This window comes from Brassica rapa, chromosome A07 (genome assembly GCF_000309985.2).
Source record: "Brassica rapa cultivar Chiifu-401-42 chromosome A07, CAAS_Brap_v3.01, whole genome shotgun sequence".
Classification (NCBI taxonomy): Eukaryota; Viridiplantae; Streptophyta; class Magnoliopsida; order Brassicales; family Brassicaceae; genus Brassica; species Brassica rapa.
Window position 1 is genome coordinate 13213548 of NC_024801.2, and position 25528 is coordinate 13239075.

The 25528-nt window shown below is 34.4% G+C and overlaps 5 protein-coding genes across 9 annotated transcripts; 1 reads left to right on the plus strand and 4 right to left on the minus strand.

Annotated features, from left to right (window-relative positions):
• On the plus strand, positions 1–1535 carry LOC103829317 (tetratricopeptide repeat domain-containing protein PYG7, chloroplastic). 3 transcript variants are annotated; one of them, XM_033274964.1, is made up of 5 exons: positions 1–246; positions 326–362; positions 434–753; positions 912–1058; positions 1134–1535. In XM_033274964.1, exons 1-5 carry the CDS (start codon positions 139–141, stop codon positions 1416–1418), a joined length of 897 nt encoding a protein of 298 aa, XP_033130855.1. In that variant the 5' UTR covers positions 1–138; the 3' UTR covers positions 1419–1535. The 3 variants fall into 3 exon arrangements, with proteins under 3 accessions (XP_033130855.1, XP_009103225.1, XP_033130856.1); XM_009104977.3 differs by having other exon boundaries at positions 2–246; positions 452–753; XM_033274965.1 differs by having other exon boundaries at positions 21–246; positions 318–362; positions 452–753.
• LOC103829316 (CCA tRNA nucleotidyltransferase, mitochondrial) lies at positions 1499–5638 on the minus strand. The gene is made up of 15 exons (XM_009104976.3): positions 5119–5638; positions 4437–4567; positions 4230–4347; positions 4078–4130; positions 3935–3984; positions 3750–3848; positions 3530–3639; positions 3303–3430; positions 3146–3212; positions 2976–3059; positions 2812–2874; positions 2382–2559; positions 2066–2236; positions 1848–1942; positions 1499–1747 (listed from the first exon to the last, which is right to left on the minus strand). Exons 1-15 carry the CDS (start codon positions 5470–5472, stop codon positions 1643–1645), a joined length of 1806 nt encoding a protein of 601 aa, XP_009103224.1. The 5' UTR covers positions 5473–5638; the 3' UTR covers positions 1499–1642.
• An 8744-nt stretch (positions 5639–14382) lies between these two features.
• Positions 14383–15708, minus strand: LOC103829318 (transcription factor MYB3). The gene is made up of 3 exons (XM_009104978.3): positions 15395–15708; positions 15185–15314; positions 14383–15077 (listed from the first exon to the last, which is right to left on the minus strand). Exons 1-3 carry the CDS (start codon positions 15525–15527, stop codon positions 14510–14512), a joined length of 831 nt encoding a protein of 276 aa, XP_009103226.1. The 5' UTR covers positions 15528–15708; the 3' UTR covers positions 14383–14509.
• Positions 15709–17920: 2212 nt separating this feature from the next.
• Positions 17921–25472, minus strand: LOC103829319 (putative nuclease HARBI1). Of its 3 annotated transcripts, XM_009104979.3 has the most exons (5): positions 25308–25472; positions 24583–24777; positions 24361–24498; positions 24183–24251; positions 17921–22855 (listed from the first exon to the last, which is right to left on the minus strand). In XM_009104979.3, the coding sequence occupies exon 5, from the start codon at positions 22226–22228 to the stop codon at positions 20972–20974; it is 1257 nt and encodes a 418-aa protein (XP_009103227.2). In that variant the 5' UTR covers positions 22229–22855; positions 24183–24251; positions 24361–24498; positions 24583–24777; positions 25308–25472; the 3' UTR covers positions 17921–20971. The 3 variants fall into 3 exon arrangements, with proteins under 3 accessions (XP_009103227.2, XP_033130844.1, XP_033130845.1); XM_033274953.1 differs by having other exon boundaries at positions 17921–24251; XM_033274954.1 differs by lacking the exon at positions 25308–25472 and having other exon boundaries at positions 24583–25301.
• On the minus strand, positions 22951–23736 carry LOC103829844 (glutathione S-transferase T3-like). The gene has a single exon (XM_009105537.2). The coding sequence runs from the start codon at positions 23734–23736 to the stop codon at positions 22951–22953; it is 786 nt and encodes a 261-aa protein (XP_009103785.2).
• Positions 25473–25528: the final 56 nt, after the last annotated feature.

Genomic DNA, 25528 nt, shown 5'->3' on the forward strand with positions numbered 1-25528 from the left:
ATAAATAAGAATCCGGAAGGTAAAACCGGAAACCTGAAGAGCAACGTGGGCCTTATCTTCTTCTTCTTTCATCTCTGAGCTCTCACACACATACACACTCGTCGATTTCAGAATTTCAGTGCGATCTGTAGAAACCTTATGATCGAAACCAACATGCTTCTTCACACTGTATCTTCATCTTCTCCTCCCCTTCATTCTCAGATCCTCCCTTCACTCAAGCTCTCGCCCAGAAGGATTTCTCTTCAGGTAAACACTCCATCGTTGCTCTCTTCCATGATTTACTCGTCATTCTTAGTTGATAATCTCAGTAATTTTAGGGTTTCAGATACATGGAAGGACTTTACCCATTCCATCGTTTCATGGTACTTATTCACCTCTCTTCTTCCTTTGCTTTAAGTTTCATCACTTTTATTTCATTGTATGATCTTCAAAGGCTTAAACTTGCCTGCAGAACTTGCTGCTAGAGGTTTACCGGTTTTGAACAAAGCTTCCTTGAAGAAGAAGATACCAATAAAGGGATCAACTTTCTTGTTGGGCCAGAGCTTGTTGATCATGTCTGCTAACCCTCAGCTAGCAGCAGCAGCAGAAACCTTGAAGCCAGAACCCATTTACGAAGTTGGAGAGTTGTTTGAACTAAGCATCCAGCTTTCTTACTTGTTGTTACTACTTGGTTTGCTCGGTGTTGGTACTTTCTATGTGATCCGTCAAGTACTTGTCCGCAGAGAGCTTGACCTCTCCGCCAAAGAATTACAGGTATAGATTTTGTTCCAAGTATTAACGATAAACAAACCGAGATGAAATCTGAATGTTATGGAGATTGTTAGACTAAGCCAAGTACAAGCCATGCTTTTTGGTAGTCTTAATCAAACCTGTGTTCCATGGTTTTGTTTTGTTGTCTGAACAATCTCAAGGAACAAGTTAGGAGCGGGGATGCAAGTGCAACAGAGCTCTTTGAGCTAGGTGCAGTGATGCTGAGACGGAAATTCTATCCTGCAGCCAACAAGTTCTTGCTTCAAGCCATCCAGAAATGGGACGGTGATGATCAAGATCTTGCTCAGGTACTAAAAGTTTGCGCACACACACTGGATACACAGAAAGTGATAAGAGTTCACTGAACCTGTACAGTTCAACAGGTCTATAACGCTCTTGGAGTGAGTTATGTTCGAGAGGAGAAACTGGACAAAGGAATCGCTCAGTTCGAAATGGCGGTGAAGCTGCAACCTGGTTATGTTACGGCTTGGAACAACCTTGGAGATGCTTATGAGCAGAAGAAAGAGCTGCCTTTGGCGTTGAAAGCTTTTGAAGAGGCCTTGTTGTTTGATCCCAACAATAAGGTGGCTCGGCCTCGACGAGATGCCTTGAAGGATCGTGTCAAGCTCTATAAAGGCGTTGTGGCAGTTAAGTCTAAGAAACGGTGACGAGGAGAGTTAACACAAGGGCTCGAACCAAGAACCATTCTTCTCCTCTCTGTTTATTTTCTTGTGTTTTTGTAAGGAGATTTTACGTTAATATGAAAATGAAACTTGTTTTCTTGTTTTGTTTCGGGTTAATGGAAATGGAATGCCTATGCTATTTGATCAAATCATACTTAAAGACTAGACATAAGCAGAGTGAGCCAGTGAGGCACCAGATTCTAAAGTCATCATTCTGTCCGTTGTCGTTTTGCTTTTACTTGTCTCATCCAATCCTTGCATTCTTCTGAAGAGCCATTGGGATAAGCTAGCTGCCATGTGAGAAGTTTCTGTTGCTGCAAAAACAGAGCAAGCAAACGGCAGCAGCATGTATATGAGAGAGAAGCAATGATTCAACTGCAAAGAGAATCAATAACTGAAACAAAGGTTTTTTACCCATTCTCGGATGTGGTATCCTCCTTTAAGCTCTGTAATTTGCATGATCGTATTGCCATTCACCAGAGGCTTTACATGCCAGATGTTATCAAGACCTGTAATGTTCAAGGCAATAAACACCATCACCTATGTGGAGCCTTGGTAACTGACCAAAGTCTAACCTCTTGGAAAATTTCTATCTTTTGATGCTACAATTTAGCATCCATACTAACGCTTACCCAATTCACAAATGGTTTCCTCGATTGTTAGATAACTTTCTCGCAGCTTCTCCAGTTGGAAGTCCAGCTGCCCAGTTTCTTGATCTTCCTTCATGCCGTCAACCACACTCAACAACAGAGACGTTAAGAGTGCAACACGCCAGAAGTCTTTGATATCTCTAAGAAGAAACCCTGGAGTTATAATAAAACAAACCATTTTAGTTACATACATACGGTCGGATCTAATAAAATCACAAATTTTATAATACTCGTAGTTTACACAAAAGATTAACAGAAGTTATAAGAATACAATACCATCTATGCTATAGAGGAGTACCTGTGAGTACTCTTATTTTCGAAGTTTCTGGGATCTCTGGATCATCAACGGAGATGGACTTCCAGTGCTCGAGAATATCAGTGGCCCAATCAAGCTTGTCTACTTGTGCGCCATTCTTCAACTGGAGGGAATGAATCAGCGATAGGAATTTCTCGGTGGTACGATGTATATTAATAACCTGAAGAAGATGGATTTCATTATTATGATAGACATGAATCTGTTATGCTGTAAAGCAGTTCAACTTAAACAAAGCATGGTAAAACGCGAGATACACTGCTCTTGAACAAGACCACACCACCAAACTATGCAAAACATATGTGAAGGCTTTAATTTTACCATGTTAGATGGGTTTTCTCGTTATTACCAACAAACCACGTATAGCCCTGTTACTGCAATTAAGGACTATTGAACATTAATAATCAGAGCTCACCGTTTCAGCATCACTGGTCTTCCGCTTCATGGAGAACTTGAATATGTGGTTGACAACAGGGATCTGGAAAAAAGAGCTCAAATTTTGTTAGATATAATATTCAAACTCAGATTTGTTTAGTCCAAGCAAAGATAACAAGAGTTCAAATACGTGAACTACAGTACCATTTTGCCCTTATTGTCTTTGTAGACGGTTTTCCTAAAGGGGAGAAACAGAGCAGCATACAGAGCAAGCCTTCTTTGTTCACCCTGAAACCAAACAAGACACCAATAAAATCTAACTGAATATATATAGAAAGGGAGCAAGAAGCGATCATGACAGTATAATAACTCACGCTGAACTTTCCTAGCCCAGGTGTTTGAATGAGACTCCACATAGCTTCCAAGTATGCTTTGCAGATGCTAAAAAGCCAGACATGTTAGTGCTTTTGCAAAATATTAACCCAGTGTAAGAGAACCAGATTAGCTAAGTAGAGTAGAAATGAGATAAACCTGCCACAATTCTCTGATGGTGCAGGCTCGGATGAAGCAGGAAAGGCAAAGACAACCCCAAACAGTTTCAGATCAGAAAGATACGTTACTGCTGAAACTGGCCCATTCCCAGATATCATCAAATCAACCTGCACCAAGAAATCAAGTTGCGTCACAATACACCCTAAAAAGAGAGGTTTACAGCGGAATAAGCTAATATCTAGCAATCAGGAAGATCAGTCACATACTTCATTCCCAATCCGCTCTCTGCTAATTTTTTCACCAAGAGCTACCCTAACTTCCTCGCTTGAAGCATCTTGTTTTAGTTCTTCATCCAGCGTAAAACCAAATCTTGCACCTGTTACAGCAGTAAATTGACAAAACGACAACCACAGAGCTCAAATGAAAGATCTGATATGAGCACTGTAAATGAAATAAAATTCGAAAAAGGATATATAACAAAGGTACCAAAGCGAATAGCCCTGAGAACTCGCAAAGGATCATCCAAGAATGTAGCTTTTGCAGGCAATGGTGTGACAATTCGTCCGGACTTAAGGTCATCGATGCCTGTGATTTATTCAGTTCCTTGTAAACTATTATTTAGAACATCACAGGAACACAATGCTGGCGAACACTAGGACGGACGCACTAACCTCTTTCTGTAAGATCTTCTATTGAGCCAGTGTTAATGTTGTAGAACAAGCTATCAAATTTACGAAATCATAAAAAAAATGTCACAAACACATAAATTGACACAGATCATAACTATTCTTGTTCTTGAGGAAGATGAGAGTACCTATTTATGGTTAAGTCTCTCCTGTAAGCATCCTCTTTTGGGGTGCCAAATTTCTGTAATAAAGCAAATAAACAAAAGCTCAAAACTAAGGAGCACAAAAAGTTGGGTTCTTTCCATTGCAACACTCGTATGAGATGAATAAGGAGCAGTACCATTGTTGGAATACGACTATTCTCCGTGTACTCTTCAGATCTCAAGTTAACAAAATCTATCCACTGGTTATAAATGCGCATCTTGGCCGTCTCCAAATGTTTGGATTGGTCAGGATTCCTGAGAAAAAGGCCAACAAGATGACATCAAGAACTATAGCGTAAGGGTAATAATACTAATAGATCCAGGTTAAAAAAAGTTAAAAGAACCTTTCAATAACAGTGTCGCCTTGAACTTGTTCGCCTCTAGAAGCTAAATACTCCTTGAGCTTATCGAGAAACTCACTTCCATACATATTGTCGATTGCTATGTCAATATCATCACTATCTCTCCCTAGAAGCTGTAAACACACAAGATCCACCAATCATGAGCGAGAGTATCCAATAGGGGTGGGCACTTTACCCGATATCTGAAGTGGCACCCGAACCCGATCCGAAAAACCCGAACCGAAATCCAAACCGAAGTAGCTAAAATTACATCCAAAATTAAAAAAAAATAACTAAATTAATGTCTTTTTAGTTTTAAAATGTTATGTCCAAATCTATTAACCATTCAATCTATTAAAAATAAAAAATTAGTTAACTGAAAGTTATATTTTTAAATACAACAAACTTGAGAAATGAAATTTCTTTTTTTTTTTCAAAATCTAAATATCCTAACCCGATCCGAAATAACCGAATCCAAACTAAAAATATCCGAACCCGACCCGAAGTACAGAACTATCCGAACGGTTCTAGACCTCTATACCGAAATACCCGAAAATCCGAGATACCCGATCCGAACCCGAACGCCCACCCCTAGTATCCAACGGCATATACTCCAAACCTAATTTTCGTTTGTTCAATTCTAGTTTTAACGAATCTAACGGCGGGAGTGTTCCAGTGTTCGTACCTTATCGCGCACCCAACCGCCGGCGACTCGGAGCTGCGTGTCGAGGTTGCAAAACCGAAGCGTACCGAGAAGCCGATCGAAAATCTCCCGCTCTTTCTCAGTGATCTCGATCTTCTCCTTCAGTTCGACTGAGGTTTTTGATTGCTTATCCTCCTCTTGCTCCACTCTAGCAGCCGTCGTCATCGTCGAGAACCAGTAACGACACAGATTCCGAGAAACGACGCCGGAAATGTGGAGAAGCGATGAAGGACGAAAGGCGACGGTTGAGAAACGGCAACGAGAAGGAGGGCCCAGCAGAAGGGGTCTCGGGAGATTTATAATAGTGTTGATTGGGAGAGGGAGAGACAATGTCATGGTGTTTTTAAGCGGCGCGTTTCCATCTCCGGCGGTTTACGGGGAGTGAGTTGAGTTTATGGGCCAGCTTGGATCCATATAAAGTCAGAGCTATTATTAAGCCCAATAAAAGCCTAGTTTCATTACCTTACTAAATGTTTGTTTTATATTTATTTGAAAGCCTAATACCCGATAACCTTATAATAACCAAGATGTCTCAAACAAATCCTCTAGAAGAACAGTACCGATCGAAGATCCAGGATTTTCTAATGAAGTCTGAGGTCTCATGTGTTGTCTACTTGGTTGTAAATTGTCGTATATTTCTAAGACGATAGAAGCAAATGCAAACATTTCTTTCATTTGCTGCAAATATTATCCTACGATAGGTAGCAACTAGCAAGACTACTATAATCTACCACCGAAGACTTTATGCGATATCTACGGAACTGTATATAAACAGAGTTGCATTCATGCATAAATGCATCAAATCTTGAATACCGAGAAAGAATGAAAGTCAATCCCCTCGTTGATACGCGTACTAAACAAACAAAATCAAGGACAACTGTACAACCACACATAGTTTTTGTTATATATTTTTTCACGGTTCAATATTATAACGTGTTTCAATATTTTCTAAGTTCATTAATAGTTGAAATACGGGTGATATATAAGTGAGATACGAAGATAAATAAGCAAGTTCCAAATTAGGCATGGGCATTCGGGATCCCAATCGAGTTTCGGTTTAGTCCAATCGGGTTTCGGTTTTTCGGGTTTATCAAAATCAGCCCCATTCGGGTTATATAAAAATTCGGTTCGGGACCAGTTCGGGTTCTATCGGGTTCGGGTCGGGTTTAGTAAATCTTCAAAGAACCGGTACAACCCGATGTACTTTCGGGTTCGTGTTCCAATCGGTTCTTCGGCTTAAATGTACCTAATTTATATCTACTTTGTAACCAAAAAGTAACTAAAATCGGTTCTTTGGTTTTAAAATACTTGATTTCTACCTATTTTGTAACCAAAACATAAATAAAATCGATTAAAAAAAAAGGAACATCAAATGTAATCATTCAAAATCAAGTGAAAGGTAAACATAGTTATTGATCGAAAGAAAACCAAATAAATGAAAGCATGAGACGAAAATCAAGTTCTCATGAAATGAAAAACATTATTCAATAAAAAATAAAACCCAAATCTAAAAACTTCAACCTTCAACCGCCACCTTCAACCATCAATCTTCATATAATAGATAATTATTTTAGATGTTCAATATATTTTGAATACATATTAGGAATTGAAATCATGTTTGGTACAAGTTCTTTTTAGAAATTTTAAATGTTTCGGGTTCTATCGGGTATCTATTTAGGTTCGGGTTCGGTTCGGATAATACCCATAACCCGAAATATCATAAAACAAAATCCATTCGGTTTTTATGTCGGGTTTGGATCGGTTCGGATTCATTTTTATCGGGTCGGGTTCGGTTTGGGTTTTTGGATTCGGTTTATTTGCCCAGCCCTATTCCAAATATTGGGAGAAAAGCTACACATACGGGGAAACTAAAACCCCAAACAAAAGAAATAAAGAACAAAAAGAATCATAACCACACTGAGATGGATAAAACAAAAGAATATAGCGACTCCAACACTAATTAATCCGATAAAAAGGAAGAAGAAAATAAAGTTGAAGAATCGATTTTTGCCATTGTATTTAAACTGAATTTGCTTAGTACTATAGTAAAAATTATTAGTCGTAGCAGTTATTAACGCACCAAACTAAAAGCGTGGAAATTCTTATCTCGACTTTTAACACGTTAGAGAAAAAATTTATTGTGAGGAGGAAATCCTTTTCATAAATTATACATTTTCAGGTAGAATATTAGACCATGAAAGGTTTATCCGTATTGAATTTGGTTTATTCTAGAAAGTATATGAAGGGAAACAAAACTCATAACATGGAGGCATGGACCATTCGGATTTGAAATGAATAAAAGAGAGATTCTCAGCCAGGCAATAGTTTTGTCAGGTGATGGCCGGGCCTTATTCAATTTTTAGTTTGCGATTGGTTTTCCTTACTCCCGCGTAGTCTCGCTACCCAACTTTATCCAAACTTATTATCGACAAAAATTCAAATCAAATCTTTTTCAAAAAAAAAAAAATTCAAATCAAATCAAGTTGGTTACGCTCACAGTTTAACCACAAAAATATAAAAGTAATCTTATTGGCAAAAGTTCTAAAATAAAAATTTAGAGAAAATTGCATAAAAACCCTAAACTTTAAATTTTGAAGTTTTTTCAATAACACTTTCAACCTTCAAATTGACATTTGTATCACAAAAAAACACTCCAAAAAAAAACTGGTTAAATAGGTAAAAAAATTATGTTTCAGTTTTTTTTCTCCAAAAAAATATTTAATAAATAAAAAAACAAATTCAGAAAATTAAATACAAATTCATAAAATTGAATAAAAGTTCATAAAATTAAATAAAAATTTCAGAAAACAAAAAAAAATCAGATATTAAATAAAAATTCAGAAAATTAAATAAAAATAAAATAATTAAAAATTCAAAAAAATAACTAAGATTAAATTAAAATATAGAAAACCAAAATATTAATTCATAAAATCAAAAAATAAAATAAAAATATATATATTTAAATTACAAGATTTCTTTAAAAAATGTATCATATCATCGTTGACAATATTAATTTCAAATATATTACCAATGAATATGATGGTTTCTCACACAACCATTAACAATGACGGTTTTTTGGCATAACAAAACTTTTTTGAGTTTTTGAATTTTTTTTAAAAAAATTATGATTTTGTTTTAGTTTTCTCTATTTTAATTTGATCTTATTTATTTTTAAAAATATTAGTTATTTTTTGTTTTATTTAATTTTATAAATCTTTATTTAATTTTCTAATTTTTTTAATTTTATGAGTTTTATGAGTTTTTTTCAAATTTTCTGATTTCTATTATATTTTTATTATTATTAAATCATTATTATTTGAAAACAAAACTGACACATCATATTTTTTGACCTTTTTAGTCGGTTAACTTTCTTTTTTGAGATTTTTTATGATACAAATATTACTTTAAATGTTAAAGTATTAGTGAAAAAACTTCAAGATTTAAAGTGTTAATTGGCACTTTCAAGGATGTGATTTTCTCTAAAAAATAAACTAAATAATATTATTATTTTATAATCTTTAACAGTAGGGTGGTCCAGTGCTGCAATTTTAACCGGAACCTTCAACATAATCAATCAACAAGGGCTGACAAAAAAAATAATCAACAAGGAAGACATTTTTACACAGTTATACATGTAGGAAGTTCACGTATGAATTGATAATACATTAAAATAAAGAGAGATAGACCAGTGCATGGCTGGCTAAAGATGATGCGATTCAATCTAGCTAAGTGCATGTGCAACATCTTAAGTTGTACTATCATTAATATTCCATATTTTATAATTGTTCTTGTTATATAGAACTTTATTATAATTTTCCTTTATCCATTATTCATTGATCATAGATTCGGTTACCTACCACCCAACATCTCACATGTTGCTTTTATCTGTCTTCTACCATCTACCCCATCTCACCTGCTTATATTCTAAATTTTGGCCTCTCTTGGAATAATATCTTTTGTCAAAAGAAAGCTAAGAAAAAAATTGAAATAATTTGTCAATATAACTTGCTCGCTTTATTTTTACAAATAGTATCATTTTAACATTTTACGCACGTTAAAAATTTCGGAATTATACAACTTATACTCTCATATAAAAAATTGTTATAGTTTATCTTTAAAGAAAGTGAGTTTTGAGTGAGGGTTAGATAGAAACTTTATTTACAAAAATGTTTTTTTGGTTTATAATTTTCTTATAAAATATATTTAAAATATTGTAGAATACTGAATTAAAAACCTCAAAATAACTAAGTACCAAATATTGGCAACGTAGAATTTGTTAAAATACAAGATACTTATGATTTTTTCTTTATAAAAAGAGGAAATTAAGAAAAAGATTTAAACGGATGCATACGCAATTATATAAAAGTCACTACATCGTAATTAAACATATGTTTTGAATTTATCCACTTTTATTTTAGTTTTTACTTCTTTTGTAAATAAAATCATATATGTGTGTTATCAACTGTCAATATATTGTTCGATTTGTTTCTTTACCAGAATGCTTCTTTTCTTTTTCTATTATCTATAAGGGTGATTTTGTGAAATGCATATAATAGTATAAGATTTAATAATATATCTATGCATCGATATGTATAACAATTTAGTATGAAAATGAACGGATTTCTATTTTCCTATACATGACCGTTCTTCAATGCAATGTTCAATATTACACTATACTATATTTGTTAAATATATAGTACATAACAACAGAAGAAAAAAAAACCGAGAGAGAGAGAGAGAGAGAGAGAGAGAGAGAGAGAGAGAGAGAGAGAGAGAGAGAGAGAGAGAGAGAGAGAGAGAGAGAGAGAGAGAGAGAGAGAGAGAGAGAGAGAGAGAGAGAGAGAGAGAGAGAGAGAGAGAGAGAGAGAGAGAGAGATTTGCATGTAAGATATTCCAGGAGAATTTTTATAAAATTCAGAGAAAGAGAGAAAAATAAAAAGGTTGAGGAAGAAGAGGAAAATAGATTGTAAAGCTTCATTACTATTCTATGTTTCTAAAATAAAATAGTAAAAAATAAAACACTATATTTCAGTATGATATGTTTATTATCTCCAGAGCTGATGGATAAAAATCAGTGTAGGAAAATGTAAGATTTGCGGAGGATCTGGTGGAATTGCTATGTTACATGGAAACGGAAGCGGATACGTGGAAGCGGAAGCTTATGGAAGCGCGGAAGCGAGATTTTAAAAAAAGTTAAGAAGCGGGTACGTGTTGGAAGCGTATACATATATAAAATTTTTTTTAAAATCTAGAACTAAAAATTACATGTTTAAAATTTAAAATAAAGCATCTATTCATTTATAATAGTTTCCAAATTATTTCATATTAAAACTGTGAAATACACATAAATTAAATTTAAAATAAATTATTATATTAATTATTTTTATTACTTTATAATTAATTGACATAATATATTTGAATATATGATTATCTTTATTAAAACCCTCAATGCATAAAGATAATTTATATTGTTAATTTTTTTATATACTTCTATTCTTTCTATTCAATACTATTAAAATTTAGATTTTATATAAAATAAAATTATAATTTTATATTTTTATTGATTTAAGGAATGGAAGCGTGATTCCAAAACGGAATCGTAAGCTTCCAACATGTTTTTAAAAAGAATATTTTAGAAGCGTTTTGGAAGCGAGATTCCGTAAGCTTCCACAAGATTCTGATTCCGATTCCGATTCCGAAGCGGGAAGCGGACGTCCGATGAAGCTTCTGTGCAACGTAGTGGAATTGTCGAAGTTGTCCATCTTTTACAACTATGAAACTTAATGCAATCCTATACCACATTGTATATCTAAATGGTATAGTCTTTTTTTTTTACTGGCTCACAGTGTTTAACACCTTAAACATTGTCGATTTTAATAATATAGTATTGATATGTTGTTTTTTTGTTATTGGTTAGTCTTAATCAATAAATATAAACCAATTGATTCATAAAAATGACACAACAACAAAATATAACACATGTCTCTTATTGTATTGTAAGGTCACATTTCTATTATACGTTCAATAAATAGAACATAACTAAATAAATAGTACATTGCAGAAGAAGATGAGGCGGAAGAGGAAATATGATTAGCAGAGAAGCTAGTTGAATTGCCAGAGTTGCTGAGAAAAAGAAACAGCTACATAAGATGGAAGAGAAAAGAGACGATGGAAAAAAATAAATAGATCACGAGTGGCAGTGGTGGTGGAAGATAAAACTGTGGAGACGATGACAACGATGGTGGCGAAGAATAAAACAACTGATAACAACCGTGGAGATGGTGACGAAAATAGTGGAAGCAGCGATAGTGACGAAAATGGTGGAAGCGGCAATGGTGACGAAGAATGAAATAATCAGCAATAGTGATGGTGGTGATGTGATAAATATACACGATTGGGGCGTACGAAAGTGAAATGATTGGAAATTGAGCATATAATTATAAATAGAAATAGAAGAAGAAAATGTGTGGTGCTTTATCAAAGATAAAAACAATTAATATATAGGTACTGATTGGTAACCTTGTTAAATGGCGTTTTAAACTCGATTCCGCAAGTTTTCTGTCAATCAATAAAAATTACAAAAAGAAGAAAAAACGCAAAAACACAAGTCTGCGTGTTCGCTAAGAAAAATATAAATAAATTACAAAATCAACACTTTCACATTAATATGATAATATCATTTTAAATTTTAAATAAACAGCAATAATTTTTTGATGATAAATAGTTATGTTATAGATAGAATTATATTACTTTGCTTTATAATATTATAAGATGTCAGTCTATTATTAAAAATGTATTGACAAATAAGTTAAATATTTATAATAAGAAGTAAAGTATTTATAATAAATTTTAGTTATTTCATATTTTGTAATAATTAGTTTAATTATTGGTGTTTGTTTTTATTATAAATAAAATAAATATCATATAAAATACTATAATTAATATAATCTGTATTTCGCTGTTATGCAATTTAAAATTTTTTTTGCTGCTTTACTATTGTTTCCATGATTTCACGATTAAGATATGTTTATCAATCGGAGCCATAATATTCACAAAATATCATAACCAAGCAATTGTAATGGTTATAAACTTAATTCCGCCGGTTGTTATGTATATCTAACCCAATTTCTCTTTCAATAACACGTCTGAAAAAGTTTAAGCCACCAATGCAGAAAAAGGCTTTACATGTTACAAATAAAAAGGATAGAAATAAGATTTTGTCTCAAGATGCACATGATAATTCGGTATTATTGTTCTGGAACCACCTTTTAGGTGAGATTCTACCTAAAAGAGCCTAAACTTCGATTTCATTATCATTTCTTTTTTAATAAAAATGTTTTTAAGGAAACCACATGCTGGAACCAGATTGGAGCTGGCACGTTACATGATGTCCATAGTCCACTCTAAAAGCTTAAGATAATGGTGGTGGTGATTTGTTAATTTATATTAGTTATAACTGATAATCATAACAACCACGATACAATTACCTTCATTTTCTTTTTGTTATAACGATAACGTGCTTTTCCTAAAAGTTTAATGGGTATATCTCAATTTCTTTAGTTGCTGAGTAAGGATCCATTCACGAGTTGATATACATGAATATCTTAGTTACGTAGACGAAAATCTTAGTTAGTTTTTAAAGAAACACCCTCAAAAATATTATTTTGTTGATATCTAGCTATCAATTTTGAATATGTTTTCGCAACAAAAAAATTGCGAATATGTCAATTGTCTTATATGACTCATCATTCTTCCTCTATTAAATAAAGCTAAGTGAAACCACGTTGACTTTGTAGTTTCTGATTATATATGAAAGTAAATTAAGGTATGTAAGTTGATAATTTAATTATAAACAGAGATGTGTGTTTGAGTTCCTCCTCTCTGGACCCTCCCTGGACATGAACATTTTATCTGGACCCAAAAATCTAAATCAAAATCCACCCAAAAATATAAATCCAAAATAGAATCAAAAAGTTATAAGTACCTAGTTAGATCCGAAATTCCTCTATTCGAAAGAATTGAAACCGAAAAGAACTGATCTGAATAATTCAAGACCAAAAAAACGTTCGAATATACTTGACTTGATAAAAATTGATTCATACCCAACCTAAAAACGTAAATATCAAATATTATGATTCCATGTGTTATATTTTATATATGTTAGTTTATAATTTAGTTATAATAATTTTTTTGTTTACAACTTTACAATATTTTATAATATTTTATGTAATATGAATTTTTAAATGTCAAATTTAGAGTTTGAAAAAAAAAATTAATTTCAATTTCTAATAGTTTTATTTTTGTTATGTTGCAAAATCATAGATAAATATAAAGGATTTCGGCTAAATTTCTAAATACTTGAACCGGCTAGGATCCGCTATATATTTGTGAATTACAAGATTACATGTATTTTAATTATAGATTTAAATCGACACAGACTCAAAAAATCGGTCGAATCCGAATAAAAATCTTTTAAATACCTAAGTGGATTTACATGTGTTAGATTTGAAAAACCCATACTCGAAAGAAACTAATCCTATCTAACCGAAAGGCCTGAATGCTCAGGTCTATCCCTCCCCTAAAAACAAAACAAAAAATCTTATGTTTGCGTCCTCTAAACAAGTGCAATCGATTTGTAAACACAGAAATAATTAATAACAAATATGTAATGATAGAACACGAACAAAACCACACATGACATATATGTAAAATGGTATCAATGGTACCAATCTATAGTCTGGAAAGTCACTGAATGAAAGAAAAATCTTTTTTTTTTGTTTTAATATAAAAAAGGATAAAAAATTCTTATTTTAATTGTGTTTGAACATGCTTACCAGTTCTGGAAACGGGAAGTGTCAAAATTCGATATCTTTATGGGCGTCATCGATCCTTTTTATTTTTTCTGTCACGTTCAATATTTTTGTCTAAATTTATAATAGACCGAAATCACTAAATCAGTAGGGTTTAGTTTTTTGAAAAACAGAAAGTAGGTGAGGTCAGTTAAAAATCATAAAACCGAAGGACGAAATGCTAAAATCAAAAAGAATAACAATAATGATGACACCAAACCTAGACCAAACAGTTAGGTAATAGTTTTGTGTCTGCATCAAAGACTGCGTAATTGCTCTGCACATCATCTGCTTTTGTGTGACTCTGTCACGTAGGTTTGAGAAAAATCTAACTAATATTAGGAAACAGTTTAAGTAATTCGGATTTGATCGGATAACAAATATTGATACTACTAGATTAGTACTAATAATTAATCTCTGTCCCATCTGATAATTAAACCTATGTTGTTACTTCATGCATTACAAGACATTAAAGGCACAAAAAACATACAAATTAAACTTATAGTACTAGTAAATAAAAAATCCTAAAGAATTTTCGATTCCCAAGTAGTTAAAACATCGGAAGTACGACAATTCCGACACGACTCGTTATGAGAACCTATCCGACAACACAAACACACCTCAGCCTGAGCCCCTAACAACTCAAAGCTCCAACGTCGAGTCGACTCGGCCAAGTCAGGATTCGCTTTGCGAGTCAGCTCGTACCGATAACTCTTGGTCGTCGCTGGACCAACAGAGAGTTCCAAATTGAGTACCCAATCGTCGTCCGTTTGAATATCCTTCTCCGACGTCGTTCCGCTGCTCGTGCAGTTATTAATGTTGTTATTATTAGTCTCTTCTCGGTCTAGTAACATAGGTTCCGGTTTAACCGTCCGTTGTTGATCCGGTCCGGAGAAATCGAATCGTACCGGCTCGTCGTTTTGAAGAGAAGGAGTCGTCGTTTTGGAAGGAGGGGTTGCGGATCCGTTGATCGAACGGTGGGTGTTTGGGTCGATCCCACGGCTGAGAAGCTTCCTCTTGATGTGAGTGTTCCAATAGTTCTTGATCTCGTTGTCTGTTCTTCCTGGTAATCTCCCAGCTATCAACGACCATCTGCAAATAATGATATTCCCCAAAATTAGTAAAATTCACAAATGTTTTTTTATGTTTTGTTTCTGATATCCTCTGTTACAATTCTTGAAAAGAGAGAGGAGACTAACTTGTTACCGAATAAGCTATGGAGTTTGATGATGAGTTCGTCTTCTTCCTCAGTGAAATTACCTCTCTTGAGATCTGGTCTTAGATAATTCATCCATCTCAACCTACAACTCTTACCACATCTCTGCAACCCTGTCAAAATTTCAATAAAAATTAATCTCTATCTCTCTATATATGCAGAAAGAGATAGATGAATACGTAAATATATGTACCTGCGGCTCGAGGAAGAGATCGCCAGCAACCTTCGCCGTGTTTGCGGATGTAATCAACGAGAAGCTGGTCTTCTTCTTTGGTCCAAGCTCCTTTGTTCATGTGAGCTTTCTCACAGCATGGTGACCTTCCCATCTCTCCCTCTCTCTCTCTTTAATCGCTTCTTCTCTTCAAGCTCAGGGAAGAGGAATTGGATGTGTTTTATTTTGCAAGGAAGGAAGAGGGTTCCGGTAGGATGTTTCGTTTTGAGTGTTATTTATACTAACTAACAACCTATATTTTACTACCAAACTTATAACCAAAAATGATGTACAATGGAAAAAATTAATTTTATAACAGTCAATTTTTTTTTAAAAAAATATATTGATTGTACACTCACAGGAGGAACGTGGGGTTTCCTAGCTTTATTTTCATTCAGATGCAGATCGTACGGTTTATAGTTATTGACTTTTCTGCTCTAAGAAAACATCGTAATGATTTTACAATTTCTCAAACATCTGATTGATTGATCATTTAGAAAAATAACCATGATAACATTTAATTGCGTCATCACTAATAATTTTCAACTATTTTAGCCATGCTCATTGCACCTTTTTTGTCACTTTCTTCTGTTTCTTCCTAGTGTAACAATAAAAAGAGAGTATATTTGCCATTTTAACCATTTAACGGTATAAGCAATTCTTGCTGCATCATTCAAAGAATTATAATCTTAGCTGATCATGAAATATACCAGCAATGTTTTCTTTTTTTTTTTGTGTGTGTAAAGGAAAAAGGAAGAAAGAGAGTAGATCTGAAAGAAAGTAGGTAGATTAGATTGGGATTGGGAAGATGAGTAGGTGTAGCTGTCTTTTTCAATCTGAATACTCCAACTTCGACTCTGCCCTCCAATCACTCTCTCAACACGCTACTTCTCCCATGTACTTCCACGTGTATTATCCTCTCCTATGATTTTAATTTTATCCCACCCCCTATCTATATCCTTTTTATATTTATTTTTTTTGACAAAAAATCCTTTTTATATTTCTTTCAGATTAGTTGGATAACTGAATTATTTGGGTTGGTGCATGTGTATTTCTGTCTCTTCTTGGTCTTCTACTCTTGTGTTGTGATCGTCAAAGCCATTTTCGAATGTCACAACGCAGTTCCAAGTTCTAACAATGTCGGTCCAATTATGTTAAAAACACTATTACGCAAAAATTGTTTATTATCTTTTTATATTTATCCTTCTTACAGTAGGTCATATAAACAAGTTATCAAGTCATTACAATTGATAGAGATGAGTTTTACAACGCGACACATCTATAAATAAAACATAAACTTACAAGAGTCTACTAGCAACAACCCTATGTGTTTTTTTTACCTGTTTTCATTTTGATAATTTCCAACGGACATAAATTTTGGCAATCGCACCAATAATATATTTTGACGAGGGCTTTCTGTTTTAAGACGACAAAGATTGAAATTTATTAAAACAAAATCAAGATACTTTAATCAATTATAATCAAAAGCATTGTGAGAATTCATTAGGCCTGGGCATTCGGGGTCCCAAACGGGTTTCGGTTTTATCCAATCGGGTTTCGGTTTTTCGGGTTTATCAAAATTAGCCCCATTCGGATTATATGAAAATTCGGTTCGGGACCGGTTCGGGTTCTATCGGGTTCGGGTCGGGGTTAGTAAATCTTCAAACAACCGGTACAACCCAATATACTTTCGGGTTCGGATCCCAATCGGTTTTTCGGTTTAAAAGTACCTAATTTTTACCTATTTTATAACCAAAACATGAGTAAAATCGGTTCTTCAGTTTTAAAATACCTGATTTATATCTATTTTGTAACTAAAACTTAAGTAAAATCGATTCAAAAATAAGTAACATCAACCGTGATTATTCAAAATCAAACGAAAAGTAAACATATTTACTGATAAAAAGAAAACCAAATAAATAAAAGCATAAAATGAAAACCAAGTTCTCATGACATGAGAAACATTTTTTAACAAAAACAAAATCTAAATCTAAATACTTCAAGATTCAACGGCCATCTTCAACCATCAACCTTCATGTAATAGAACCACCAACCTTCATGCAATAGAACCACCAACCTTCATGTAATAGATAAGTATTTTAGATGTTCAATATTTCATAGTGTATTTTGGATACATATTTGGAATTGAGATCATGTTTGGTACAAGATCTTTTCGAAGTTTTGAATGTTTCGGATTTTATCGGATATCCATTTAGATTCGGGTTCGGTTCGGATAATACCCATAACCCGAAATACCACAAAACAAGATCCATTCGGTATTTACGTCGGGTTTGGATCGGTTCGGATTCATTTTTATCGGATCAGATTCGGTTCAGATTTTTGGGTTCGGTTTATTTGCCCAACCCTAGAATTCATCTAAGAAATTGATAAAGATTTTTGACTGTGTGATAGAAAAGGAAAAATGAATTTATAAATTTCTTAAACAATATATTTGGGACCAATCTATCAGTCCACCAAATAGAACTAAAAGCCAGCTATTTCTTGTGGAAATATATTAATTTCCTTTTTTCTAAAAATATCTTCTGATCTTACACTTTTCCGAGGTGGTCTATACAATCCAACCGATGTTTAGTGTACTAAAAGTCAGCTATTTCTTGTGGAGATATATTAATTTTTTTTTTCTAACAAAATCTTTGATCTTACACTTCTTCCGAGATGTTCTACAATCCAACCGCTGTTCAGTGTATTAAACTTAACCACTGTTCAATTAAAACATTCTGATGTCCACTATTCAATGTTTTATGGCAGCCATAAGCTATATATGGATAATTTTTTTTGCTAGAAATGTAAATAGTAAACGAACAGAAGATTACAAGTGTTGACTTGAAGTCTAAGATGCTTCAAGAAGTCAATTTACTTGTACAAACCCAAAAAAATATTTAAAAAAACTTGAAGAAGTATAATAGGACTAATCTAGTAAAGTAGATTAGTGCTAACACAACTGATGTGATTCTAAGCACTAAACTTTAGGAGCTTAAGTGAATTTGAGCCAAGGATTCATAAGCTATGCACAAAATTAAGAACGATCATAAGAGTTATATGAGCCCATAACCACATGCCTTCATTCAGCGGTACGCTCCGAACGGGACATTCCGTATATTTCGCCGACTTTTTCTTCTTCTTAATACGTATTCTGTATCACTAAGACGTCACTCGCCAGGCCCAACCTGACTAATTGCAAACAAGCTTTTTAATTTCCTCATATATAATCAAAGGTGATACACCAAACTTGCAAAAATATTTGTATCTTCTAGCTATTGGCTAACATGAACCGAGTGTCTTATCACTTCTGGATAATTCGGTAGATTGCTCGGTAAGTCCTATCAAGGCATCGTCATAAGGAAGCACGGTTGGAAATTGTAAAAGTTTGGTATTTAGCAGTCTTAAACGCTTTGCTTTATGTAAGTTAGATACAATCATACAACTTTTACTCATGTTTTGTTGCTAAGTCTCTCAGAGAATTAAAAGCTTTAAATATAATTCAGTTATGTCCAAAATATAAATTATCAGTAACTTTTTATATTATACGTGCAAGTTATACAACAAAAAATTACTAAGATAGATACATGTTTATCATACAACAATTTGTATAGTTCTATCTTTCCACTCTTTGAGTGTGATTGGAAGGTAATGGTAGCGATAATAAAAGTAGAGTAACAAAATTTTCTAGCGATAATCAAAATAGAGTAACAAAATTTTCTGCAAGTTACTCTCTTTTCAACCAATCAAGCCAAATTGATTTTCTGCCCATTTACTCCAAAAATGATTAAAAGTAGAGTAATCTATTACTCTATAATAAATGTAAGGAACATTATACTCCGAGTTTAACTTTTGGTGTTCTTCCATTTTTCACCTATTTATTTCTACTACTTTTACTCCACCAAATACCAATCAAAACTTTTGGAGTGATTGGTGGAGCCGTAAGAAGTGACTTTAACTCTAATTTTCATCTACAGCCTTAAAAACTATCAATCATATTTTATATTAATTTTTAAAGATACAACCAAAAAATTAAAATTGCAGCAAAAAACAAAAATAACTCTAATTTTCATCTACAGCCTTAAAAACTATCAATCATACTTTATATTAGTTTTTAAAGGTACAACCAAAAAATTAAAACTACAGCAAAAAAAACAAAAAAAACTCTAATTTTCATCTACAGCCTTAAAAACTATCAATCATACTTTATATTAGTTTTTAAAGGTACAACCAAAAAATTAAAACTGCAGCAAAAAAAACAAAAAAAAAATAGCCGTAAAAATTTTGTTTTCTAAAGCCACATCTTTTTAGCTGTAGGAAATTTTAAAGCTATATCTCCTAAAAGTAAATAAAAATTTTACATACTAAATTCTAAAGTAAATTTGCTACAGTTGCAACCCAACCAATCATCTCCTTTGTTCCGTGATACAAAACAGTTATACAATTATTCATGATACAAACACAGTAAAAAATTAATAGTAAAATATGCCAGTCCAAAACAAAATGATCAAAAGCATTTCTGGATTAAAACAAAATGATTATGAACGATCGAAAATACACAAAATGATCAACAGTGATCCTATCCACGATGAAGTTTTTCTTAAAAACTATTTTGCTATACAGTACGTGAAAACTCAATTTTGATTGTGTCAGTTTTTTCCTTTTTACCGTATGTATCAAATCATATAAATTGTAAATCTATTGAGTAAAATATTTTTGTAACTTCATAAACGAGAAAATAGACATTTAAATTCTCAACTATTTGAAATCAACAAGTTTAATATGAAAGTATTGCTTGCACGATTTTGTTCTCTAACTAATAGTTGACTTGACAACTTGATAACCAAAAAAATCAACTGTTAAATCATAAATAACTTACCTTGGTTTCATATCAATTTTTTTTTCTTATTATACACAGCTTCATAGGTCCAAAGAACTAATCTGTGTTGCTGCGGTCCAAATGTGAAATCCGCAGTTGCCGGGAATCGAACCTAGGTGGCGGTACTCACAACTGTGAATCTTTTATCACCAGAATTAGATGTCCCGGTTAGTTTCATATCAATTATCCTTTCACTAAACCTAAAAATTTTGAAATTCTCAAATTCAAATTTTAATTCTGAGTGAAGACGATTTCTGACAACGATAAAAACGATTTTCAGTGATTGGACTGGATTTTCTCTCTTATTACGGATAAAAAATCTAATATAGGACATTTAGAAGAAATTGAACCAATATACATCTAACAGTAAGAGCATGTACATCAATGAACCCCCCCTTGGGGTTCATTGGATTTTTTTATAAATTTAATGGTGGGGCCAGTGAACAGTGTTGAACCCTCTCATATATGGTTATGCATCAATGAACCTCAAGTTCGGGTTCATACGAATAAAATAATATATTTTTGGGAAAAAAAACAAAGTTTGAGAAAAATAAAAAATTTGTTTTTTTTAAAGAAGTTGTAATTCAATACATTGAGAATTCATAAACTTAGAAAATATTTTTAATTAAATTGTAAAAGGTTTTATTCAATACATTGGAAATTCAAGAACATACAAAAGATTAGTCACTACGATCATCAAATTTTGCCCATACATTTTCAACTAAATCAGCTTTGAGACGCTCATGAATTTGTGAATCCCGAACCTGATTGCGAATGTTAAGCATATCAACATTCACACTTTCTCTCCTTCTCACCTCCGAACTTCGGCTAGATTCTCCTGACTCGAACTCAGATGTATTAGCTAGAATGTATCCTTGTCTTTCGTCCTCTACTATCATATTGTGCAATATGACACAGGCTCTCATTACCTTTCCTATCTTTTCTTTGTCCCATTTAAGAGCAGGGTTTTTAACAATTGCAAACCTCGATTGCAAGACTCCAAATGCCCGTTCTACATCTTTTCTGGTCGATTCTTGACGTTTTGCAAATGCCACTGCTTTAGGACCTTGAGGAAGCGGGATGGATTGGATAAATGTTGCCCAATTAGGATAAATCCCGTCGGTAAGATAGTAGGGCATACGATAAGTGTGGTTGTTCACCTTGAACTTCACTTTAGGAGCTCGACCTTGTAAAATTTCATCAAAAACCGGTGACCGATCAAGAACATTGATATCGTTGAGTGTACCTGGTAATCCGAAAAATGAGTGCCATATCCAAAGATCTTGTGATGCCACGGCTTCTAAGACAATTGTCGGTTTTCCCAAACCACGTGTGAACTGACCTTTCCAAGCAGTTGGGCAGTTTTTCCACTCCCAATGCATACAATCGATGCTGCCTATCATTCCCGGAAACCCCCGTGCCTCTCCAGAATCAAGTAGTCTTTGAAGATCTTCAGGTGTTGGTTTTCTTTGATACTCATCTCCAAACACTTGTATTATCGCTTCCGCGAAATTCTCCAAACATAAAATTGCAGTACTTGCCCCAAGTCGGAGATACTCGTCATTTGCATCTCCGGCACGACCGTAAGCCAACATTCTCATAGCTGAAGTGCATTTTTGAAGTGTAGAGAGGCCGTTCCTTCCATGACCATTTCTCCGTTGTTGAAAGTATGGAACTTCATTACCTAGACGTTCGACAATGCGAAGGAACAATGACTTGTTCATTCGAAAACGTCGCCTAAACAAGTCGTGTGTGTATGTAGGATTTTCACTGAAATAGTCTTGCCAAAGTTGCATGTGTCCTACTTCCCGATCTCTTTCGATATATACTCGTGTCTTCGGCTGTTTGGTTAGAGCAGACTCGATGTAATCATCAATTTGTTGGTCGACCATTTCTTCAAATACTTCATATACTTCATCATCTGAGTTGCTTGACATTGTTCCTGTTTTTGAATGATTATTAAATATTTATAACTTTTACTGGTCCAAATCAGCTAGAGTATTCATTGAATTTTTTTAGCTTTGCATAATTATTAAATATTTATAACTTTGAATAATTCTTGAATATTTAAAACTTTTAACAATTCGATGAACTCTTTGTATTATCCAAACTATTGAATATTTCTAACTTTGAATAATTATTACAGGTATGTTTAACAAAAGTGTAAGTTTTTGTTTAAAACTTACGTTTGGTTCTTGGTTCTTGGTGGTTGTTTGGTTGCTTCTTGTTGGTGATGTACGTTGAGGCAAAGAGAAATGGAGTTGAACATGTGAATCGAAGAGTAACAAGAGAAGCAGAGTTTTTTGATTTATAAAAGCATACATCAAGAGAGCATATTTATATATGCTTGTTTTGTTACATAACCCGTGACAAGTACAACCCGTGAAACAAAGCATTGTAGAGAACAAGTACAACCCGTGAAACAAAGCAACATCAGTGTAGAAACCAACAAAAATACTACACTGCATCCGATAGACATAAAGCATACGACAGAAAAACAGACACCAACCCGTGAGACAGCAACAGACACCAACCCGTGATCGTGCAACTCCTGACAAAGCAACCTGCACAACAATAACGTGACAACATAAGTTAATTACTACACATATTGAGGCAAAAAATAAAGAAAACACAGATTCGATCAAGCAAGTTAACCAAATCAATCAAGTAGTTCAGATATGAGTTTCTGTTTGAGGGTTATTTCGTTAGGGGTTAGATCAGTCTCAATCTTGGCTAGTAGAAGTTGTAGGATTTTGTGCTGGGAGATCTTTTTTCTCTCAGCCAGGATGGTCTCTATTTGATCGAATGCAGCTTCTTTCCCGTGCCTCTTGCGTTTGGCTGCTTTAGCAGCCTTAACACCAGGTGGTCTAACCTCGTCCTCAGCCATTACCTGTTCAGCTTCCTTCGTTTTCTCCTTCCCGCCATCTCTTGACTTCAAAACTGACTTCCACTTCTGATCATGTCTCAGTTCCCTCCAACAGTGTTCCATGGTGAATTTGGCTTGGTAATCATTGAAGAAAATCTCATGGGCAGCCTTCATCACATCATCATCATTTTGACCACTTGATTGGTGCTTCAAAGCCGCGTCATAGCTGCCTACAAACTTGCAGACTTGCTCGTTGACCCTTCCCCACCTCTGCTTACACTGACCCCACTCTCTTGGAGCGCTGCCAGTGAGCAGAGTGCTAGAATTCACGTACGCCTCTATTCTCCTCCAAAAGGAGGTGATCTTCTGCTCATTACTGACAATAGGGTCCTTGCTCGTGTTCAGCCAACCACTGATGAGCACAAGGTCCTCTTTAGTTGTCCACTTCCTCTTGGAAGCCGGTTTCACTAACCCAGTAGAGTTAGCTACTGCTTCTGGAGGGTCGCAGTTAGGGTATGGACTGCTCTGCGAAGCTAGTAGGGAAATGAAACCGGAAGTTTGTGTGGAAAAGGGTTCCATGGTTTTGGTTTATGTTTTAGTTATGGTTTAGGTATATTTTTAAAGATAATGGGGTTATGGACTGCTCTATTTAAGGTTGTTTTCACGCAGGTAGTAGAGCTAAATTAAATTCAACCAGCCAAGCATTGAATATAAAACCTAATGGAGAACAACTACTCCACACAGAGAACTAAATACACATCAAATCAACAACTTAATACTATCAACTACTTAAAGACAGATTTAATTCCACTCTACTTTTCTGAGCAAGGCTACTCTTACTAATAAATACTTCTAGTTCTAGTTATACTTCTAGTTCTAGTTATCAAGGCTAGTTCTAGAGAATTTTAAAACGCGAATTTTAAATACTTCTAGTTCTAGTTATCAATTCTTCTAGTTCTAGTTATCAATTCCCGCCAAACACATTACAGTCTACATCACAGCTAGAGATGGGTTAGAACATTTACCTCTCTATTTCAGTCGAAGCACAGCTTCTCTAGGGTACCGACCTGGACAGTGAGGCTTCGAACCTGTTCCTGGACAGGCAAACAACAAGAATACAGTGTTACTCATTAATATTAATAGAGGACATACATATTAAAGCAACAGAAATAAAGCAAGCTCCAGGCTCAATCTGGTATTTACCTCCAGGCTCTCAATCTGGTAATTGAGACTCGGCACCCCCTTGATAATCTCCTCAGCCTCTTCCAGACGCTTCCTCAGCCTTTCCATCTCCTCCTGGACACCAACCACCCAAGGATGACTATAGTGCAACCCATTATCCTTGTTGACAACAGAAAACAAAATATTAGAGACAGTTCGAGTTTCATAAATTTTAATGACATAGATTAAGGAAAATATACTAACTTCATAGTTTATGCACGTGAAGAACCTCTTTCCAGGATGACTGTCGTAGTCTTCCTTCCCCCGGACCTCGTCAATGATTCTCCCACCGCAAGCACACCGTATTGGAATACCGTACTGTGAATCCTCCACGAAGCCTAACATGTCACAGTACTCCTTTTGTTGTTTTGAATGTTTACGTTCTTCTGAGGGATCCATCTGCACCACAAAACGAATTGATTAGAACAAACTAATGCCAAAATTCTTATAACCCAAACAGATATCTCCACTCTATTAGAACAAACGATTCCTAACAAAGAAACCCCCTTTTCAAATTCATATCGACTCTATTAAACCGTAAAAAAAACCCCAACTTTATGCAGGCCGACTCTATTAAACAAAGAAACCCCCTTTTCCAATTCATATCGACTCTATTAAACCCTAAAAAAAACCACAACTTTAGGCAGGCCGACTCTATTAAACAAAGAAACCCTCTAATCGAGCACAGCTAATAGAAATCTCTCAGACTCGATTTAGACTCGATTTAGAACCCTAACAAACAAACCCCTAATCGATTTCAGCTAATAGAAATCTCTCAGACTCGATTTAGACTCGATTTAGAACCCTAACAAACAAACCCCTAATCGATTTCACTTCCAGACTCTATTGGAGGAGAAACCCCCAATTCGAATTCGTATCGACGCTTTTCAACCCTAAAAAATAAAAAGACTGAGAAGAGAGAGGATTACAAAGGACGGTGAAGTCGATCAGAACACTCTTCCTCGTCGATTTGATGGAAAAACGACCTCTCGATCGTGGTCGCAGCACAAATCGCCTCTCGCCTAGAAAACCCTAGCTTTTGGAAGAGAAGAGGAAATGAGGAGAAACACGCGACGCCTTCATTTTCCGCGTCGACATCTGAGAAAGGGCAAGCCAATACCGTGGCGACACATGTTGTGAACTCGCTTCA

What these genes read in the sequence shown, in the direction of transcription:
- LOC103829844 (XM_009105537.2), bottom strand. Translation starts at nt 23,736, where the DNA reads ATGGAACCCTTTTCCACACAAACTTCCGGTTTCATTTCCCTACTAGCT.
- LOC103829318 (XM_009104978.3), bottom strand. Translation starts at nt 15,527, where the DNA reads ATGGGAAGGTCACCATGCTGTGAGAAAGCTCACATGAACAAAGGAGCT. An exon ending in ATCTCTTCCTCGAGCCGCAG is followed by an intron (nt 15,315 to 15,394) that starts GTACATATATTT and finishes AAATTTTGACAG; the next exon opens with GGTTGCAGAGATGTGGTAAG. An exon ending in CATAGCTTATTCGGTAACAA is followed by an intron (nt 15,078 to 15,184) that starts GTTAGTCTCCTC and finishes CATTATTTGCAG; the next exon opens with ATGGTCGTTGATAGCTGGGA.
- LOC103829317 (XM_033274964.1), top strand. Translation starts at nt 139, where the DNA reads ATGATCGAAACCAACATGCTTCTTCACACTGTATCTTCATCTTCTCCT. An exon ending in CCAGAAGGATTTCTCTTCAG is followed by an intron (nt 247 to 325) that starts GTAAACACTCCA and finishes TTAGGGTTTCAG; the next exon opens with ATACATGGAAGGACTTTACC. An exon ending in ACCCATTCCATCGTTTCATG is followed by an intron (nt 363 to 433) that starts GTACTTATTCAC and finishes TGATCTTCAAAG; the next exon opens with GCTTAAACTTGCCTGCAGAA.
- LOC103829319 (XM_009104979.3), bottom strand. Translation starts at nt 22,228, where the DNA reads ATGTCAAGCAACTCAGATGATGAAGTATATGAAGTATTTGAAGAAATG.
- LOC103829316 (XM_009104976.3), bottom strand. Translation starts at nt 5,472, where the DNA reads ATGACATTGTCTCTCCCTCTCCCAATCAACACTATTATAAATCTCCCG. An exon ending in AGACCAGTGATGCTGAAACG is followed by an intron (nt 2,560 to 2,811) that starts GTGAGCTCTGAT and finishes CATCTTCTTCAG; the next exon opens with GTTATTAATATACATCGTAC. An exon ending in GATACCACATCCGAGAATGG is followed by an intron (nt 1,748 to 1,847) that starts GTAAAAAACCTT and finishes CTGTTTTTGCAG; the next exon opens with CAACAGAAACTTCTCACATG.